At 45.6% G+C, this 17326-nt stretch overlaps 2 protein-coding genes across 3 annotated transcripts in view; one reads left to right on the forward strand and one right to left on the reverse strand.

Moving 5' to 3' along the window:
* The window catches only part of LOC135209908 (vascular endothelial growth factor receptor kdr-like), a 40502-nt gene extending 37760 nt beyond the window's left edge, over positions 1-2742 (forward strand). The window contains exon 25 of the mRNA XM_064242648.1: positions 2544-2742. Coding sequence (XP_064098718.1) covers positions 2544-2742 — 199 coding nt within the window. The remainder of the gene's footprint in view (positions 1-2543) is intronic.
* LOC135210114 (uncharacterized) overlaps positions 1-17326 on the reverse strand; it is a 163910-nt gene that overhangs the window by 100354 nt on the left and 46230 nt on the right. The gene's annotated exons all lie outside the window — the stretch shown is intronic.

Consider the following 17326-nt stretch of genomic DNA (forward strand, 5'->3'; position numbering starts at 1 on the left):
AGAGAAAATTAAAAGTAATACCCAGCCGTTCCCTGTAGGCCTACACGAAATAATAAAGAAGCAGTTCAAAGTTTCTAGCTATCTCAGCTCCTACTGTCTATACCATCTTGGATTTAAATATGATAATTATGATAAACAACGGAGAAATTACAGTGGGATACCACTCCGTAAATCACCACGAGAAAACCAAGGAAATTCCTGGTCAATACGGTAGCGCATTTTGAAGGCCGTTCAACCCGCTTGGCCGTTGTTCAATAGTTTCAGGACTGAATTACGTCCGGGACAAAGGCGCCGTGATTCATTTCTCGTATCATTACGTTCCCACCAGCCTTGAGACCTGGGACTGATACGACCCCTTCCCACAAACAATTCCTGTAACGATTTATCCATGGATTCCGGATGACAGCGGATCTAATCCACACCTAGAACTGTACTAAAATCGGAGATTCTTTTTTTGACAAACGCGATTACTTTTGTCGTGGCACAAAATGGGAGCTAACTTGCGCAATTCCATAGCATTTTACCTGCCTGAAAGTGTCGCGATGTGCCAAAACTGGCGGCAAAACGAACTGTAATCACTTAAATGGTTATTGAATACGGTGTTAACGCAATCGAGAAAACGGCTCTCTCTCTCTCTCTCTTCTCTTTCTACATGTTATGCTGCCTATGAGTGTTGAAATCTAAAAAAACTATATTAAGGAGGAGTTTTACGTTTCGAACATTTATTTTCTAATAGACGTTATAATATGATTATATATAATATAATAATATATATTATAATTAATATATTATATATATATGATATTAGTAGATAATAGTTATTTTTTTTATAAATATAATGAATAATAGTATAATATATCTATCTTAGATATCGATATTAATATATATAATATATGTAGGGATATATATATATTACAAATATATATTATAATATATACATTCTATATATACTAATATATATATATATATAATATATAATATCTAATAGTCTCCTCTTAAATGGGTGTCTCCAGAAAGAAGACAACCCAATGGTCAATGTCACATTCATTAACTTCCCTAATTTATTCTGCTTTTACACACTTATACAAAAGCACTTATAAAAAAGCGAAAAATGAAAACCCACCCATTTACCCACTCTATCTCGTTACTAACTCTCAAATGCTCTGGGTGGATATTCAAAGTCTTTCCCCCTTTCTGATACCTCTTTCACTCAAACCTATTCCAGCGCTTTCTTATGTCTTACCTGTCCTCTTCACTCATAAACGCTTCTGATTGATATAGTCCTGGACATTCTTTGCACCAAACTCTGAATTGGGATGAGAGTTGAGTGAAATCTAGGAATTCAGGCCAAAGGCCAAGCACTGGGACCTATGAGGTCATTTCAGCGCTGAAAGGGAAAATTGACAGTAAAAGGTTTGGTTTAAGGCTAAGGTTAACAAGAAGAAAATCGTCGCGGTTGCACTATGAATCAAAGTATTAAGAGAGGGTGGCTAAAAGATTTGGAAAGTAAGATGAAGAAAGCGAACATGAAAGGAGGTACTGGTAAAAGGAATGGAAGTATGGTTGACAGCTAGGGGAGTCGAAGGCACGCTTGCAATGAAACCTTAAGTTAATGCCTACAGTGCAACCAGCATGAGGTCCACTGATGGCACTATCCCCCTAACGGGGAAATTGTTGGGGTGATAAGAACACCACGTAGCTCGTTTGGTGGTAACCGTTTATGAATGAGAGGATGGAGCACCACCAGAGATCTACAATTCAATGGTCTACAATTTATTTTCTTGACCAATAAAAGCTAACAGAACATTTTGACATGGGCAATCAGTCTACAGAAAGCAAAAAGATGAATTTATTGTTATGGCAGGGTGTGCAGATTGTTTTCTTTGGCAAAACCTAGCCTATTTTCCTGTCCTGTATGGGTTACCCAATTGATTTTAACAAGCGGACAGGGTTTAAACTTTTACCAGAGGTTAAGTTAGAGGTCCAGGATTTGGGGTTGGGCGGGAGGGCTAGCAACCATTCCCACCATGAGGAGTAAGTGGCAATCTGAGTTAGGATGGATGGTGAGTGCCTTCACTCCAGGCAGGACAAGCACCTTAGGCTTTATTACATAAGGTTAAGGGTATGCTTAGGTTGAGGATACACACCTGTATTTCAGGGTTTTGTTTTAAATTAAACCCATACTAGAACCCAAGCTTTTTGCTATGGTCCCCCAAAATAACTGATCGACTTAAGGGTAGGGGTTAAAATTAAGATGTAAGGTCTTATCCTTTTCAAAAAAAAAAAAAAAAAAGAAAATAGGCTTGCAACCCCTGTCAAGAAGCCCCAAACACCCGAAGACGACGCTGTTGGTTAAATCAGGTATTTAAACATTGTTTTCTTTAATTACTTCCACCCAAAAAACCCTGGAGTTTTCCAGTGTTCCCCATAATTGTTACATGTAAGGCAACGGTTAGGTTAAGGGGTAGGTGTTATACATTAAAACGGTGGTTTGCGAACCAAATTAACAGTAATACTATACTACCTTAATTTTTGCCTAACAGAGAGGTGAACATGAAATACCCTGGAACTTCACCAGGAGAGCTTATAAGTTTTTTACTGGCTAAAAGGTGCCTAAATATTACTAACAGAACAACACAAGCATTACACATGCTCTCCTACACAGCACAAGTGCAGCAAGCAGTTAAAAATTCTGAAACAAGTACCAACAAGTTACTGAACACAAATAAAATAAAAATGTAATCAAAATATATGCAAATCTTCACATTTGTATCAGTAAACGTGTAACTTGATATTCACTTGTAACTTTCCCTTCCAAACCATAGGGTATGGAATATGCTGCGAGTAACGCTAAGGGGAAGACATAGGGTGGCCCCTCACTTGCTATGAACCATTGAGCAAGGTTAGGTTAGGATAAATTCTGTAATACTACTGAGCACTGTTTCACTTGTCCTTCTATAACCAAAGTGGGGTGAAGCCAGCTAAGCCCAGTTAGGTTGGAACACAGGGCCCTGGGATAAGTTACATTATGGTAATGTTAGGTTAGGATGCGCCCCAGTTGAAATATATCTTTGATCTAAATTCCGTTGTTCAATTTATATGAATAAAAGTGTCCACGGTCACGTTCTCGGTCGAGCACGACCCAACACTACTTGATAGGTAGGGTTACAGAGGGTAAGGGTAAGACACCCTTGTAATTGGCCTACTGACACCTTTGTCTTCTATAATGTGTTCTGTGAGTGTTATAGATTTTATACATGAACCATGTGTTTTGTAATAGGTAGGTAGCTTAGCCTATGGTCCTGGCTTCCAAATGGGGTAATCCCATACCTCCCTACTTTGTTTTACTACGCTGTCGGTGGGGGATAAGCTATAAACGAATTACTTGCATACGCCTAGCTATATACAGAAGCAATCCGCGGTGGCCTAGACTATGGCAATTGACGTTTTCCTATGTTATTTTACTTACTGGACAAGAATTTAAAGTAATATTTATTCGGACGACTGTAATTAACCCCCAGGGACCAGTACTAAACACGGCGAAATATGACAATTTGTCGAAAATTGCATTTTTCCTAACTATACAAACCTGAGGTCCTTTAACAATAGGAAGGTAACTAGCGGCAGCTGGGACGGTCGTAAGCTTCGAACAAGGGGAGAACGGTAGTTAACTGCTTGTCCGATCGTGCGCGCGCCCGCGCGCCCGAGAGGTGAAGAATCACTTTTGCTTTAGGCCCATGCAAAAAGTTGCAGAGTGAGGGGTGGCATGAGGTGGGACTATATGTAAAGGACCTCAGGTTTGTATAGTTAGGAAAAATGGAATTTTCGACAAATTGTCATTTGTTCCGATACGTAATACAAACCCTCGGTCCTTTAACAATAGGAAGACTCACTTCTTGGTGGGAGGAATCTGAGTCTTTTTGGTGAACAGACTGGTGTTCGTCCAACCCTGGAGTGCCTCCCTGGTCGTAAGAGCAAGGGAGGGATCCAAACCTCTGTCCGATTGATCGGGGTGTGCACCGCATGATCAATGGTCAGACCTCTGGGCCAAGTACTAAGAGAGAGGCAAGCGTATCTCTTCGTACCAGCAAGCAAGAACTTGTTCCTGTTTGCAAGAGACAATCATAAAATGATGGGTTTGTCTCAAGTTGGCATCCACTTCCTCCCCCTTGTTGGAGGAAGTGGTGGATATTTACTCCTATCCCTACTGAAAGGGATAGGATGGTGGCTCTATTGAGTAGCTCACCTGCATCTCGTCCTTACCCAGCAGGGTGACGACCGTGTCCCTCTACCCAGAGGTAGAGGGAAGAAAAAGATGGGAAGAGGAGCCAGTCACACTCTCATTCACTCATCCATTCTTACGGTCACACCAGGACTCGATGCTGTTTAGCCTGCGAGGGTCTGGGTTAACTACACAACGTGTTGAGCAACCACCACGGTTCCCAAGGAAAAAGATCCAAGGAACTGTGGGCAATATCCCGAAGGTAGAAGGAGGTGCATGCGGTCCGGTTGGACCAGGCCCCACCCCTGCCTTCACTACCTGCGCCACGGAGAAGTTCTTGCGGAACGCGAGAGAATGATGAAGAGGCGTCCACACTATCCTGGGTGTCGAGTTTCTTCAGACAGCTCCGTCACGCCTTCACAGGACAACGCAGCATAGCCTTCGTATCGGAGGCGGTGAAGTCCATTAGGGAGGGTATTGTGAAGGACTCGAACCAATCGTCAGTTACCGAAGGGTTCTGAGTCTTCGCTACGAAGATCGGTACGAAATCGAGCGTCACAAATACCCATCCCCTTTGTGCTTGACTTCTCAAGAGAAGTCATGCAGTTACCTAAGACGAAAAGAAGGGAATAGTCGTATGACCTATCCCTCTTCTCGACTTTGGTTATGTACAGTACTCATACTGACAAGCTATTAAGACGAAGTAATGATTGCTCTGGAACAACCGAACTAAGTCCACAGCATAGTTCGTAACTGACTCGGGCGCTCTGACAGCTGCCGACTGACTCGTTTCGGAATCGGCAAGTTGTCCAAGCATCCGGGTAAGTCACGTGACCTTCGCCCTTTTAAAGAGTTATGCTGAGGACCAAACAAATAATATATTTGTTAGTCACCGATGCCGGACGGCGCGGTGATGATTCTCTTAATGCATAAGCTCAAAAGGCGAAAGTCAATTGCCTTCAAAAGACCGAGGTCCCTGATGGCAAGAAAATCTCATAGACGTTGAATCTCAGCTTAAGGAGAAACAACACTATGTGACGTTGAAGACGAAGGTAGGCAATGAATGCAACCTACGTCTTCCAGCTGAATCGAGAGAAGGAATCTCAAGATTCTAAAACCTGTGCTTACAAATGACTGAAAACGCTAAACCGCCATTTCGTTGCTTGTCCGGTGTGCAATGAAAGCGGGGCGTTCTTCAGTAATGAAACTCAGGGGAGAGCCGCCTGAAGAACTGCTTCTCATGGGCTGAACGTTTGGAAGTAGAGCTGGCAGGTGTGGGAGTAGGCGATGTCTTTCAATACATCTGCTAATCGGGGTGTGAACAATGAACAATTGCACACCTCCAAATACAAGATATTTTGAGGACAAACTCAGATTCCGCAAAAAATCATTCGCATTATCGAGATACGATGCAGCAAGAGACTATTACAGAATTCTGTTACCGTGCGGTAAACAGAAAGATGAGAGTCTAATAGATATCTCTGTTTAAAATTCTCGCAATACCGAAGACGATGATTACTAGCGTCACAGCAGTAGATGGTCATTCATTTATGCGAGAATCCCCGTTAATCAGAGACTTAAGTCCGTGATTGTTGGGCAGAGATACGGTTGGTATTCAATCAAAGCAGGTGAGAAAGACATAGCCAAACCGTGCATCTCGAAGCGGCAGCTGGTACTGAAATGCTCGGGCAATTCGATACGCAGTAGCTGTCGCTGACTCGTCATCCTGAGTTGCCAAGTAATCCTTTCCACGAAGGAATGTGTTCGGCTAGAACCATCGAGCATAAAAAGATATGCTCGAGCAATTATATTTATGCGAAATGAATTTCGGTAAATATAAAAGCTTAAATGGTGTTGTTGTGACAACACCATAAGTATATAAAATTGAAACTGGAAACTCCTGGGAGGTTGCAGGCAACCCCAAGTTGTAGTTCAATTAGAATACTCGTCTAAGTCGGACAATTCAACTGCTTAGCAGAATCATGTCGCGAGGTTAATATACGTAGTATATTTGTAGGATTCTGAAACAACGATCTCCATCCTAAATTCTTTCCCTCAAGAAAACAAAATAAGGATTGGAGATCGACCACCTTCGATCTCTATCAGAGAGTGAAGAAGTCTTCCTCGAAGGAAACTTCAATGGTGAACAGAATACTAAGACGATAGTTCAAGCCAAACTGGATATTCCCGTCCGTTCTTCTCTATTCCAGGTTGGTCGCTACTGTGAGATAGTCTTCTTTCAGCAGCAGTCTTCTTCCTAATGCTAGAAATTCCAGGAATTCGAGCATAGGCGAGGTTCCCGATTATCGTGTAACATATTCGGGGATTCTCGTCTCGCTCACTTTGGACCGTTGTCTCGCCTAAGTGTTTGGAGATCATAAAAAACTCGAACACTCTGAATGCGCTAGAAATTCCGTAGAATTCTAAGCAGTCTGCGAAAACCCCCACCGAATTCGTTCAAACGACATCGGCTGGTGGTCCTCTCGATTCCCGTAGAAATCGAGAAATGGGGCAGGATCCCTCCTCAACGACCGGGGCTTACGTCAGGTAGGACCCGAAGGTCCCCCCGGTAGCGCAGTCCCCAAACGTGGGATACCTACAGAGAAATCTCTGTAGGATCCCTCCCTTTCCCTTGTAGCCATAAGGAGAGAGGGAATGGGGGTGGGGGAGGAATTGGATACTCGCTCGCCTTCCCAGTGGAACTAGCAGTTAGAGAAGAGTAGGAGCAGCCATCGCCTTGCGGCGATGGTCTCTCAGAGTCTGGAAAACGTATCGTCAGGAGATGGAAAACGTTTTCCCGAGGAGGGTTACGAACTCTCCACTGTAGGTAAGGGTCTGCCGCCACTGTGAACGTCGTCTGGGGTGGGGCTGATCGATACCTGACAAGGAGAGAGCCGATACCGTCCTCCGACTCATTCCAGTCCTCGTCGAGGTCGAAACCTCTCAGGAGGACCGAAGGAGTATTAAATACGGTGTCGAAGACACGTAGAAAAGCCGCTGTCGCAGTAGAGGAGGTGGAAGTAGCTTGATCGACCGACCAAGAACTGAGAGAGCCTTCTTGTCCGGAGACGAAAGACTCTGGTTCAAGACAGAATCGGCAAGCTCCGATCTCGGGCAAAACCCACCGTCGGTTTGGGTTCCCTCTCGGGCCCCAAAACGACTCGAGCAGAGACATGGGCTCTGCTGGTGGGAGCGGCGATCCTTCCCCCAGGTCGTTGTGCTGACGAATCAGTGCAATAACCTGGGCAAAGTTACTCTGAATCTCGGAAGTTACAGCGTCTTGAGGAGTAGGACCGTCCAGTCCCTCCAACAAAGAGCAACTCCAAGACCCTCCTCCTTCAGAAGAAGGACCAGCAACAGATCCCTGACGGTTGCCTCCAATCACTTGCGCGTACGTCCTGGCTGGTCCTAAGACCCATACCTGGCACGTGCGGCGTCGTGACGGGATCGTGAGCGGCGCATCTCTCACGATCACTCCTATATACCTCGCTCTTCCCGGCGTATGCCGAGGAAGTTGAAGGTATTGGAGAGACAGAACTGACGCTACCCCCTCCCCCCCCTGACGGTCGCCTCCAATCACTTGCGCGTACGTCCTGGCTGGTCCTAAGACCATACGTGGCACGTGCGGCGTCGTGACGGGATCGTGAGCGGCGAACCTCTCACGATCACTCCTAGCTACCTCACTCTTCCCGGCGTGCCCCGAGGAAGTTGAAGGTAGTGGAGAGACAGACCTGACGCTCTCCCCCCCCCGGCTCGCTGGCAGGACCAGCGTACGTGGGGGGCTGCAGCCGATCCACCAACCCGACGGTGGGGATCGATCTGCAGGACCTGGCCGTGCCGCTCACCTGTGGCGAGCGGCTCGAACTGAGCACGGCGACCCCGGTCCCGTGCGTCAGACGAGCTGCTGCTGGTTACCGTATCCGCCCGTTCCCTGTGGGAAGGCGGCGGCGTCAGGTGACCGTGCAGAGCTCACTTTCGCGGTGAGACCGGTGAGATCCTCGCGGCACGTCAAACCGCTGGTACCAGCCGAGGCTGTACCGTCGGTCGAGGGGACCTGGGGGTACCTCTTCCAGCCTCAACCCGTGGCCGGTCAGAGACCATCACGTCCACCCACCCGAGGGGTACCGGCTGGTCGCTACGAGAGCGGCCGCTGGCCTGGCGAGAAGTCACCTGAGCGGCTCTCGGACAGTCTTCTGCTCCGTGCCTCGGTTCATGACGCTGATCGAACTCAGGCGTCTTAACTTTGGCTGCACGGTCACCCGAAGGAGGACCGTACACTCGGGAACTTCTCGCGGACGAGAAACCGAGCCGGTACCTGGCTTAGCAGCAGAGCTGCCAAGACCAGGCGAGGGTGTACCATCGGTAGCCAGCACACCCTTCTTGGTCCCCGTCTTCTTCTTCTCAGTAGAGGAGACGGGCCCCGTTCCCTCCCGAAGGAACAGGAGGACCAGCAGAAGAACCCCCCCGTCACACCGGAGTGAGACGAGCCTTCGAAGTTCCCGAAGGAGTCTTTCTTAGGGGGAAAACCCGGGTTACCAGCTGGTCGCTGCAGAGAGCGGGGCCGCTGGCCTGGCGAGAGTCACCTGAGGCGGTTCTCGCCAGCCTTCTGCTCCGTGCCGCTGGTCTTGGCGCCGAGCGAACTCTGGCGCCGAAACTTTGGCTGCACGGTCTCCCGAGGGAGAGCGTACACTCGGGATCCTCCCTGCGAACGAGAGACCGAGCCGGAACCTGGCGTAGCGCATCGCCGCTAGCACCAGGCGAGGAAGTACCAGTGCTAACCGATACTCCTCTGGTCCCCGTCTATCTCTTCCTTACGGAAGGGGAGACGGGCCCCGCTCCCGAAGGAGCAGAAGGACCCCCCCGTCCCACCGAGGTGGGACGGGCCCTTAGAAGTTCCCGTAGGAGACTTCTTAGGGGGGGGAGGCAGCCTTCTTCTTCTTCGGCTTATGGGCCTTAGAAGTCGAAGGGGAAGAGGCAGCAGCAGACGAAAGACGAAGATGACACCTTCCTCTTCTTCGTCAGTCACGCAGGACAGTCGTCAGGTCCTCCATCCAGGCCGGAGTCGGGCCTATTGCCGAAGCAAACACGGCCCGACTGCACCTGTCCGGAAGGACCTGGGACTGGGGAAGACACACCATGGGCAGGACCAGCATGGACAGGCGCAGGAACCAGGAGCGACAGGAACAGCAACCAGCTCAGGAGCGGCAGGAACAGCGGCAGCGGTAAAACACAGAAAGGGACAGCCAAGCCAAGTAGCGGGAACCACATCAGCGACAGGTACGGCAGGCCCAGCCATCGCCTCGTAGAATCATCGGCAGCCAGCGGGATCCTGGGTACTGGGGCGAGCTGCTGGAACAGCGGAAGTCTGGGGCAGGCAACACGAAGAAAACACAGGCGGCGGCGGCATACCCCTCCTCGGTACGGGACGGCGCGGACCGGCCCTAGTAGCGGCAGGACGGCGTCACCGACACAGCATGGGGAGTGTAGACCAGCGGGGGGAAGCAGCATAAGCGGCCGTGGAGGTTGTAGTGGAGGACCCGACTCCAAGGTCACCACCCCAGACCTCGCTAGACGCTGCAGCAGATCGTGGATGCTAGGCACGCCCTGCAGCTGCAGTGGTCCATACCTGTCCAAGGTCGTCTCCCACGGATGTAGACACCTGCGGTAGCACAGACAGATTAGTAAGAGGGGATCCCACTCACGCCACGGGGGGCAGACATGCCCCAACCCCGAACGCAAGGAAGGACCCCAAATACAAAATACAACGAAGAAGCTGAGCGGGGGGCAGGAAAGAAGACGAAGAATCGGATACCAAGGGAGTCGCGGGAGAGCTTTCCGACGACTTCCTGGCAGACCTTCGCTTCCCCTACCCCCGCACAGCAGTGAAAAGTAATATGAAAATGAAACAGAATACTGCACTTGCGATTCACTTCATAGAACTTAAAGGGGGAAAGATCAATTCCCGGGTAAGAGCGGAAACTTGATCCAATAATAATATGATGCTATCATAAAATATATATGAAAATGAAACAGAATACTGCACTTGCGATTTTCACTTTCACATAAATAAATCGTAAGGATTAATTCCCGGGTAAGAGCGGAAATTGATCCAAAATTAAATTTGATGCAATTAATAAATGAAAATGAAAAGAATACTGCATTGCGAATCCACTTTCATTGCATTCTATTCATACAAATAAGAGGCTCGTGCCGAGCGCAATCACGCTCTCGGCAAACGAACGCACAGGGCAAAAATATAACTGAAAAAAAGAGTACTTACATCTTTCAATTACACACTTTCGCCCAAAATACATGACTCGGCGCGAGTGCGCCCGCCCTCGGCACCGAGACATAATTCAAGTCAATTTCATGAAAAGAGCGGAAATCGCCGCATCTACGGCGATAGCTCCATGATGATTCATAATTAAGTAATGAAAATGAAAACAGTGTACTTACAGTTTCATTTTCAAGTCAAACAAACCATTAGTAGAAAACACAATATAAACAAAGCATACGACGATGAAGCGGGCCGAGAGCGATGACGAACACGTCCTTCACACCCGCGCCCGAAAGCAAAAGTGGTTCTTCACCTCTCGCGCACGATCGGACAAGCAGTTAACTACCGTTCTCCCCTTGTTCGAACTTACGACCGTCCCAGCTGCCGCTAGTTACCTTCCTATTGTTAAAGGACCGAGGGTTTGTATTACGTATCGGAACAAACATTTGACGCCTAATTAATCTCTTGTGTGGATGTCGTATCCGCGCCGCGGTTGCGTTCCTTGCAGTTCGTGCAGAATTATTCTTTAGAATTAGTACTCTGCAAGAAACGTAACCGCGGATACGACATCTACCAGGGATTGGGGCGTCCAATGTATTTCGCCGTGTTTAGTACTGGCCCCTGGGGGTTAATTACAGTCGTCCGAATAAATATTACTTAAAATTCTTCTTCAGGGTAAATCTAAGCCCTCATTCCGCGGTAAAGTAGACTATGGCAGTTGACGTTTTCCTACGTTATTTTACTTACTGAACAAGAATTTAAAGTAATATTTATTCGGACGACTGTAATTAACCCCCAGGGGCCAGGGTAATTCTAAAGAATAGTTCCGCACGGACTGCAAGGAACGCAACCACGGATACGACATCCACTAGGGATTGGGTCATCCAATGTATTTCGCCATGTTTAGTACTGGCCACTGGGGGTTAATTACAGTCGTCCGAATAAATATTACTTTAAATTCTTGTTCAGTAAGTAAAATAACGTAGGAAAACGTCAACTGCCATAGTCTACTTTACCGCGGAATGAGGGCTTAGAATTACCACATAAACAGGTTTTACAAACATAGATCTTAGGCCTGGCCCGAAAAGTCTACTTACATTTTTATTCATTTCTGCAAACTCTGACAGGTGCAAGACGTTTCCATGACTCATCAGGAACAAAGGTTAGGTAGGTATTACCTAGTATCGTACAATAAACTCTTCAGCATTCAAAACTTCCATCGCGTGTTCAGTCTTTACATCTATTCATCTTGCATTATGTAATCATTATATTGCCAAGCACCAGGCATGAAGGATCGCAAGACAGCGACGAACGAGAAACTTTTGCAATATAAACTGGATCCAGGTTTCTGACTTTTGTTGTCCTTCCATTTTGATTCGTTTGTCAGGCCACGTTCTTTTTACTGATAATTAGTATGGGGTGATGAGATCAAAAGATTATTTCTGTTTGCGTTTTATTCCTTCGTGTGAACTTAATAACTGTATTTTCAAATTTTAAAAAAATGTATAAATATTTATATTTTGGTTTACACTGCAAATACAAACATTTCCCAAAAAATCGTACGCTCCATCTCATAGTCGTAGAGTAATCATTTTGTTCACTAAGAGTTGTTGCTACAAGAAGACGAAAAATACATTTTTTCTTGTTTCTGTGCACCGGCATTTCTTTGCCGAATATTTTATTTTCATGGTATTTCATATTCTATTGAATTCTCCTTCAATTTTTACTAATATTCGTGGCTAGATCTCTTTGAGTAACGGCGGGAGAGAGTGAACGCACCTTATTGGATGCTCCTGTCTCTGCTCCAACATATTAAGCAAATAAATTTTGTCGTTTTATTTGCATTCGTAACTTTGTTATGGCTAACGTAAGGGCGTCCCACTTGCAATTTTGCAAACCTGATGCAAGGAAGGTAAGAACTGGGCGGGTAATAGGTAACGAGTTAGCTATATGATTTGTATTACGAAAAAGTTTTAAGATGGATTCAATAGTGCTATCAAAACAATAGTGGCTCCTCCCTGAATGAACTCGCGCGTGGATCATGTGAAAAGGTTACGATGTCACAACTTAAGTTGTCAAGTAACAAAATGATATTTGGGATGCTCATGGTCAACTTATTCGTAGGACATTGGGCAATAGGCCGTGTTTTAAGTTCGTCGCCCAGCTACAAAAATCGAGGTCAGCAACTGGGCTATTAAGTTAATACCTTATCAACTAACGAACCTTAAAATTACGAGCCATCCTTCACTAACAGCAAACTTTTAAAAATAAGATTTAGGTTGTGGGTTCTCGAAAGTTACAGCAAACTAACATAATTAAATGTCAGAAAATCTTGTACTTCAGTAACTAGAGACAAAGGCTTAACAGTTTCCTCCAAAATTTGGTCAAAGCAAATAACATATGACCAAGTAGCGACTAGGCAAATTTACACAAATGTAAAAGGCATCATTGGAATAATAATCATGGCAAAGAAACAATGGTGAATAGAATTACAAAATCAACTCTTCTCTCTCTCTCTCTCTCTCTCTCTCTCTTCTCTCTCCTCTCTCTCTCTCTCTCTACGCAAGTACGGGAATGAACGAAAGAAATTTGGAATCGTTCTGCTTGCCACATAAACTAAACTATAATCGGTGGCGTGGAATGAATGTCGAACTATTTAGATATTTATTTATTGTCACACTTCAACTATGAAGATGTGAATGAAAAAAATCACCAATAGAAAAATAGATCCCCAGATCATATAAACAGATTATCAATGAAAAGAACGTGTCTTGGGTGTGCCTCCACAAAACCAGTCCATTTGTCCAACTCCAACTTAGTTAAACTTGAGAAGTGAGGTAATAAGTGTGCTGTTTGGCAGTCGTTCGTCCCTTATCCGGAATTTTTATTTATTTTCCTAAAGACCTATTGCCTGGTTGAGTGCTCGTTCTCCATGTGCGTGCAGTGAAATTAAATACAGCCAATCAAATCCACCGAGGTCAATAAATGTTTGTGCTGCAGCTAAGAACTAGTAGTAGCTACGTAGCTAGTAGGCCTAGGAAGAGGAGATGTCAAGAATTGAACTCGACGGTAAGTCAGCTTACGTAATATCTAATGTTAGTAGATTTTCTTTGTGTATATTTTACCATATATAGTATTCAATGTCAGCAGCACGTTCAACTCCTGTCGTAGGTACTTTCTCCAATTCCTTCGCTAGGCCTAGCCATGGTTTTTCAATCCTTTGGGTATATAGGCCTATAGCGTAGCCAATTGTAACAGTTTAAGGGGGGTAAAAATGCCGCACCCGTTTTCAAGTATGAACGACGAAAAACGGCAAAAAAACGACCAGATTGGTGTTGCACATCGCAAGAAACATGAGGAAATGAATAAAAAAGAAACTAAGAGTTACTCTTACACATTCAAAAATAAGCATAAACCTACTACTAGCTATATTTCAATTATGGGGGGGGGGGGGACCCCAGTGGGAAGCGGGGTTTTTGGGTGGGGGGGAGGAGGAGAAAAAGTGATTTTCGGGGCACTACCGAACCTAATACAACCACCTACCTTACTTAGGGTGCAATGTACCCCACCTACCTAGGCCTAGAGGGGGGGGGGGGGAGCTCTGCCCCCTTAAGGCAACTACCTAACACATCCATCAAACCAAAATCCAAAGTGATGGTACTGCTGTATACATCGTTATACAATACCACCATTATAATATATATTCTATAAATTAAAGAAGCTTATAGGGTAAAAAACCGCATGGTACAGGGGTGGACCATGTACGATCAATGTGTACAACCCCAAAAAAGTATTTATAAACGCGTCCTGACATCGGAGATGGGCATCAGGACGCGACTCTTCTTGTTGGTGAGAAACGGAGCTAAAGACCTCTAGTCCGGTGTCAGGACGCGTTATAATGTACTTTTTGTTGTGGTTACACATTGATCGTACATGGTCCACCCCTGTACCATGCCCTACCTTAAACTGTTGGTTGATAAAGATTGTGCTGCTGCTTTGAGGAAAACGTTGGAAAGCCGTTGCAAGGTTCCCTGACATGCAACTTAAAGTAGGAAGTGGCCAAGTACCCAAACGAATCCACTTAGTTTTTTCAATACTATTCCCCGAATAAGCTAAAACAAATTCACCGTAACTTAGGAAACAGTCAGGGCAAGAGGCTGGAATTTCAACTTCTTGTGCAATATGAGATGAAGTGCTTGCTACGGCCTCCATGTCTAAGAACAAACTGAAAAGCCTAGGTAAGATAATGTATTGTCGCGCTGAGAAAATTTTCAAACACCCGCGCCATTGCCCAAAGTTGATGAGGTGTAAGAAAATGAAACTGTGATTGGGCCAAACGTGTAAGACGTCATAGTGGACTAGTTTGTTTGGATTATTAGTAGTTACAGGGCTCATTTGAGCTAAAAACAAGACACAGTCAACAATAACAACAGACTTAGAAAAAATTCTGGGAGGAGACAAGAGTAGAGTGAGTTGATCGTCGATATTTCGACGTGTTATTGAATTTTCACTAAATGATCTCACTCGTATACCAGTATTTACATACATTCCTACACATTCTAGTAAAAATAACATTGAATATCACTGATATCTTCATGCGGCCCTCTCCTAGACATAACCGTTTAATGGGTGATTGCAGGAGGTAGCCAGGGGTTTTAGGATGGGAGGAGGAACCTAATCGGAGCAGATTGTACAAATAGGATTGGGTTACGGCTAGAATGCATGAACCAAAAGGTAAATATACCTAACTTAAAAATTCACGGTTCTTGTGTACTAGTATATGGGCCTAGGTAGGCTTTATCAATCGCAAGACAGTTCGAAGAACAAGGATGTCAGTAGGCCTCCTTACTAATTATGTAGCATGAGGCTAACCTAGTGGCGGATTTAAGAGGGGTCACCTCCCCATGTGCTGCCCAGGGTATGAATAATAGAGCATTGCTTTCTCAAGATAAATCATAATTAGTAGCAAACATTTGCTTAGTTAATGATTAAATTGCAATACACCCCTGAACACCTGAATTAGCCCTCAATCCCAATTAGCCCAAACAAATCTCAAATTACCCATCCCACTAGTGGGGAAATTTGTTTTTTAACAGTCAGCGTTGCCAACGCTGCAGGTAAAACTTCTTGAGTTACCATCCCAGACGGTTGGCAACGCTGGTGCAGGTGTGTGTCGTTACTCTTATTTCCTTCTCAATTGCTTTTTGCTCGTGCCGCGGGAAGGTTGTTGACCTTCTGCAGGCGCGAGTTTGATCTTTGCCCAACTCTCTCGGATGGTTACGATTATTGACGAAGAACTCAAGAATTACGGGACTTGGTTTTTCATTTGGATTGGATTGATATACAGATATTATGGATAAGACTTCTTCTTCTACCCTCCACCTCAGCACCGGCAGTTTCGACTCCGCCTTTGATCTCTCCGACGTCGGCAGAAGCCACTGCACATCGCTCCTGCTCTTCCTGCAAGAGATGTATGAGTACTCTGAGACACGATAGACACTCTATATGCCAGGTATGTAGGAAAATAAATGCGATTGTGGAAACGCCAGTGTGAAGAATGTTCAAGCTGCGGGACAGTTGAAGAGATGGAAGACTACATCCGACATCGCAAGTCGCTAGCCAGTAAAGGAAGTAAACGCAAAGTAGATTCAGCGTTCATCATTTAGGATCGCAAGCTCCTATACAACAACCGAAGAGTTAGCTAGTGATGAGGTAGTAAAACAGACAGATAGGATAGCAAATATCCATGACAAAATTAATTATGAGTCATTTCCAACAATTTGCTGATGAAACTGCTAGTAGTGTTAGGATTGTCTAATAATTAATTCTCTTTCAAGCTCCCTGCCTGTTCCAGAACCAGCCCTAGCGGGTGCTTGAGGGTAATGAAGAACCGCAAAAGCCTCCAAGTGGGCAGGTTCTGTCGGCCCCCTCGGCGCGGAGCAGGCAGTGAAGGACCACCCCTACAACCCCCTAGTAGTTTTGATAAAATTAATTTGGAAAATTTAGCCAGGATCAGGGAATAGGGGTGACTAAGACGATAGGGTCCGAGTTAGGTATTGAGGAAAACAAGCTTGCGAGCGTGCAGAGTCGTTCTCCTGGACGGAGATTAAGTCTGAGTTCGTTGGCATCCAGCCTTAAGGCAGACGTTTCTCACCGTCTTCTCTTCTATTTTTTTTTTTTTTTAGGTCCGGTTTGAGGACACAAGTAAAGTTTACGGTTCCGAAAGTGCGGGATCCATGTTCCTCTAGCTGTCAACTATCCTTCCTGTGTCTCAGAAGATCAATTTCTTCTTCACCTGTATCCCCTAGTAATGCGGATCAAGGAGCTCCCCCACTTCGGTGTTCTAAGAGGTTCACGTAGTAGTCGGATCGACTTGGCAGAGAAAAACGCAGATCTTTTGGGCCTTTCTAAAGGCTATAGGCTTTTGATTAAAGGTTGCATTATCAATGGTATTATGAACATTAGAGATTACGTGACACAAGAATGTCCAGAATTTTTGGAGGACATGCTGCAAGACTTTCAAGGAGGGTCAGAATCAGTGTATTATATTGTCCCCTTAAGAGAGAGTCTCATGCCGCCTCTGGGTCGTCCGCGGTCCCTTCTTCCGCTCCCACAACCTCTGCCTTGCCACTGTTAGCTTCCTCTATGACTCCTTCTTCTTCTTCTTCTTCTTCTTCTCTTGCTTTTCCTGCGGCTCGCGCACCTTCCACCTTTCCTACATCTTCTTTCCTAAGCCTTCCTTCGTCTCAGGTAAATTTACCAGTTCCAACTTTTCCGTCGTCTTCGTCTTTCGCTCTTACGCCCGCAGTACAGTCGCTTCGGTAAGG

The sequence above is a fragment of the Macrobrachium nipponense genome, chromosome 39, assembly GCF_015104395.2.
Source record: "Macrobrachium nipponense isolate FS-2020 chromosome 39, ASM1510439v2, whole genome shotgun sequence".
Lineage (NCBI taxonomy): Eukaryota > Metazoa > Arthropoda > Malacostraca > Decapoda > Palaemonidae > Macrobrachium > Macrobrachium nipponense.